The sequence below is a fragment of the Chanodichthys erythropterus genome, chromosome 9 (assembly GCF_024489055.1).
Source record: "Chanodichthys erythropterus isolate Z2021 chromosome 9, ASM2448905v1, whole genome shotgun sequence".
Classification (NCBI taxonomy): domain Eukaryota; kingdom Metazoa; phylum Chordata; class Actinopteri; order Cypriniformes; family Xenocyprididae; genus Chanodichthys; species Chanodichthys erythropterus.
Genome location: NC_090229.1, coordinates 14,238,763 through 14,243,224, shown reverse-complemented (window position 1 = coordinate 14,243,224; position 4,462 = coordinate 14,238,763). Strand labels below are relative to the sequence as shown.

At 38.7% G+C, this 4,462-nt stretch overlaps 1 protein-coding gene across 1 annotated transcript; it reads right to left on the bottom strand.

The window, feature by feature from the left end:
• Positions 1-969: 969 nt before the first annotated feature.
• On the bottom strand, positions 970-4,085 carry mpeg1.2 (macrophage expressed 1, tandem duplicate 2). The gene is made up of 2 exons (XM_067393621.1): positions 3,610-4,085; positions 970-3,134 (listed from the first exon to the last, which is right to left on the bottom strand). The coding sequence occupies exons 1-2, from the start codon at positions 4,045-4,047 to the stop codon at positions 1,434-1,436; spliced, it is 2,139 nt and encodes a 712-aa protein (XP_067249722.1). The 5' UTR covers positions 4,048-4,085; the 3' UTR covers positions 970-1,433.
• Between the last annotated feature and the right edge of the window lie 377 nt (positions 4,086-4,462).

Here is a 4,462-nt window from a genome sequence, read left to right as displayed (position 1 = left end):
TTAACATAATAAACATGCTCCAGCCAATAACCAACAAGAATGATTTTAAATGCGCGTTCATGACTGTTTCAGGAAGCACGGAGGGGAGGAGGAGGAGGAGGAGGGAGGGTCTAGCTATAGCCTCTGTTTCGTTTGACAACACTTCGAACGTCAACAGGAAGTTACTCCGCCCAGTATCGCTTAGAGCACCTTTAAGTACAGTAATGAAATAAAAACACTGCTACTTTGTACCTCATTGTGATGGAACAAAGACTGGACTTTGGATGGAACCACCAGATGCTGCTTGCATAATGGAGAGAACATGATATCAAATTATGTTGTATTCCTTTAAATCTATTTATAATGTAAAATATTCAGCATCATTAATTTGTCCTGATTATATGCCAACAACAAGTTTTAAACTTAAATTTAAAAATGCAGCATAATTTATCTAAATGATGTCAAATGTAGGGACATTTTAACAAAACATGAAGTTAGTAGGCCCTACTTATGTATACAGTTTTGTGTTTCTATCTCTTTTTTGCTTTAGCTGGCTGTTTAATAGGCCTGTCTTGTGCACGTGTAAGTATTGAAAAGCCGTGTCTTTAAATGTGTTATGTCTTAGGTGATGTTCTTCCTACATAACCCATACTTACTGGAAAATACATAACCAAACATGTTGCTCATAAACAAGCCACTGTGACTAATGTTTTTACTATGCGAGGCATGAAGGAAGTACTCGATTTTTTGTGTGTTTTTTATTATCAACATTTGCCATCAAGACCATATTGTCAGAAGTGCTGTGCTGTTTTTCAGAACAGACTTCGGATGCTAGGCCTGTCCAGACAGAAACATACTGTGGCCCAGATCTGGCCCACATCTGGTACATGTGGATTACACACGGATCAGATGTGGGCCGGATCTGGGCCGACATTATGTTGCTGTCAGGGTGAATATATATAGCTTTTTACCCATTTATTTTTAACCCATCTTAATTGTAAAATAAATAAATAAAATAAGTCAAATGTGCTTATATGCAGTGTGTGGGTTATTTAATGACTTTCTGGGGATTCAGAAAAAGAATTTCTGTCATTTATTTTCTATTTTCATTTATTAAAGTATAAAAAAGAACATCAACAAAACACTGCAGGCTAAATACAAAAACAAAACAAAACAAAAAAAACAATGTGACTTAACTAGACCTGATTCACACGATTTAGGGTGACTGACTCACATGTCAAGGCATAACAGACCACTCAAAACCAGGTTTAAAAAAAATGAAAACAACACAAGCACAAAATAATTACACATATATTATTATATCATTAAAACACTGTAAATACCACCACATCAGTATATTCCCTATCACCAAATGCCAATCATTGTGAAATTTGTTTACAAAGCTGATAAAGATTGTATTCTTAGAATAATTAACAAATCTGTACTCCATACAACTAAGGTAACAGAGCTTGAGTAGGGTTTTCATTTGTATTCTGTTGCTCTCTCTGACTCTCTACAACACTTTGGCCATCATTGTGAATCTCTTCATACCCCCTGCTTGACCTGAAGTGAGAAAACCTCCTTCTCCGTTTCATTAAGAGGACAATTCCTGCCACCACAACAGCAATCAAAGTCATTACACCACAGGCCAGACCAGCCTTTTCACCTCCTGACATCCGGGTAGTTGACGCATCTAACATTATGGCCATTTGGTTGACTTCACCAGGCTTTGCTAGTCTCCATTGTTTCGTATTTCCAACCCTCAGCCAAGCCCGATCACCTTCTGTCATCACAGCCACAGTGTTTGTCGCCATCTTGTTGACCAGAGGTGGTTTTGTGAACGGTGGTAGGCGAATAGGTTTTAACTGGCCACCAGTAAACTCGGCCGATTGGACACAGTACAATACCTGACAGCCATCACTAATGGCAGCAAGGTGTTGGCTGTACTGAGGTGGACAACGGTATTCACCCCTTGCAAGAGGGTTACCAGATTGGCAGCTAAAGAAACCCCCAAAAGGCACAGAAGATATCGTTCCTGCTTCATAGTCATTGCTCAAACAAATCATCATGCCATTAGTCAAAAATATTTGTGCAAAATAATTGGGAGGACAGTCATGAGATTTGGTCAATGGGTTTTGTAAAGATGGTCCGAACAGACCTCCAAAGAGGTATCCAGAGTACTGAGGGACTGTCTGATTTGTGGAACACCAGTAAGTGTTAATTTTTGCACTACGGACATAATAAGCATTTCCACATACATTGTCACAACAATCAAAAATTAACCAGCATGAATGACATTGCTTATGGCACTCATATTTATTGTAACTCTGCTCTACTGTCTCTGAGTGTAATAAAGAGGAAGCGTACGGCTGGCGGCAAGAATAGTCACCAGTATCCGGATTTTTTTGCGCAAGCTCATGACAGATGACATCTCCATCTGCTGCCAATGGAGTGCATGTTTGGTAAACTCCACCAAAGGTCAAATTGGTGACTGGACCTTCACATGATTTGTCATTTACATTAGCCTGAAAGTTAAAGTTTGGGGAATTTTGATCTACACATCCTGGAATGGTGTTTATGTTGTAGTAGCGCTCTGCAGCTTTTTGGACTGACAAGGCCAGTTTTTGTAAAGTTGGAACTGGAAGATCAGGAAATGTGGATGGATTGAGGAAATAGTGCATTGGCATACCAGAACGGTCAATAGCCACAAGGTTATTTTGCGTGCTCTCTTGCCACTTCTGCAGAGTGATGCCTTGGTAGAATAAAGCCCCGCCGTGACTCTGAACTATAGAGTATGTAAGGTTTTGCTGATAACTGAGAGTTTCAGAGGTTTCCTGGGATTCCTTGCTACCAAAGTTAAAGTTAACCTTGTTAAAAAAGTTCAAGCCTGCTGATGCAGAGACAGAAGACTTGTCTGACTCACTGTTAGAGACATAAGACCTTTTTATATAGTCCTCTTGGACCAAAGTGGCACCGGCATCGATGCTTGTGATGACATGGGTACCATAATCAAGTATGAGTTTCTCTGACAGATAATTTGCTTGACGTGTTTGATTGTTCTCAATAGCGTCTGCGATTTCCACTATCTGCTGAGCAAATCGGGAGTCCAAAGTAAAGTCAGGATATGCATTAACAGTGTAGAGATGGTTGCGTACCTGAGAAGATATAGAAGAAAAGACAAAATATTTAAAACCCTTTTCCTGGTCAGTTTAGATTCTTTCTTTTTTTTTCTACTGAAAACAAACAAACAAACAAACAAAAGTTGGCCCAAGTATAATTGTTTTCTCATTCATTTAGAGAAAATATCATATTTTTATATATTTTTAGAGTGTGTAAACAACAGTAAATTAAAAAGCTCTTTATGTGAATATATGTATTTTGCGTTCATATTAATTAATATTAGTCAATACAAAATATATCATTGAACAGGCACATTCTCAGATTATGAAGTGATCATAACCAGTCCAGACTTCTTTAACGTGAAATGAAACTGAAAGTTATCCTGAGTGAAAGTCAACTTTGCTCTGTGATTGCGTCCCTTTTGGCAAATAACAACTTAGCGTTCTGATCTCCCTCCTTATGAATGTTAATAATTGCTACTGCTTTAATTTACCCACTTTTCTGACTTACCTGAACTCGTGTTGTTACGGAATTGCCTCTCACTTGGTGTATTTTCATGCGCGTATTTTCTTCAGAGAATTTTCCATTTAGTACAGGAGGGAAGGAAATGTCTGCGTTGATGGATCCTGATGTGGAGCTTTTCTGTTCCAACCATGACATGATGGTCTCAGAGTGAGTTTCCACTCCGCTTGTTTTCCGTGGAATAACAAAGACTTCATCTGGGATGAGATAAAGTCCATCTTCTGTGGTCTGGCACTGGGAATAGCTCAAGTTCATCACCCGCCCCATGTCTAAGTTGCGCAGGTTATCCCATCCTCCCCCTGGGAGCACCTCAAGTGCTGTTAAAGTTGAGTTTATGCGACATTCGCGGAGGCCATTACTAGGTCGGATAAACGCATTAGACTTGCAAACGACGATGAAGATCATTAGGAAATATAATGGCTTCATGGTGGTGTGAAGGAGCACTGACTACACTGCTTCCTCGGGAATTTTTGCCTTTATATCTAACAGGAGGTGTGGCCTTGGGAAGTTTTAATTTCACATTCAAACTTTAAGACACTATTGTACAAGCTTAGTCCAAATTTCCCAAATGAAGGAAACAGTCTGAATTTGTGGAGGAATGTTGTGTTTAAAGTAGACTCCACAAAAAAAAAACAACAAAAAAAAAACAGCTAGAATATTTTAAACCAGCCAAACAGACCAGACTGGTAAAAGTTTTTTTTGTTTTTTTCCCCAGCAGTGAGATCAGCTGTATCCCTTACATGTGGGTTAATGTCATAACGCTGAATAATTCATTTGAACTCACAGATAATTTGAGTTAAAGAACTGATAGAAATCTGAAAAAAAAAACAAAAAATGAACA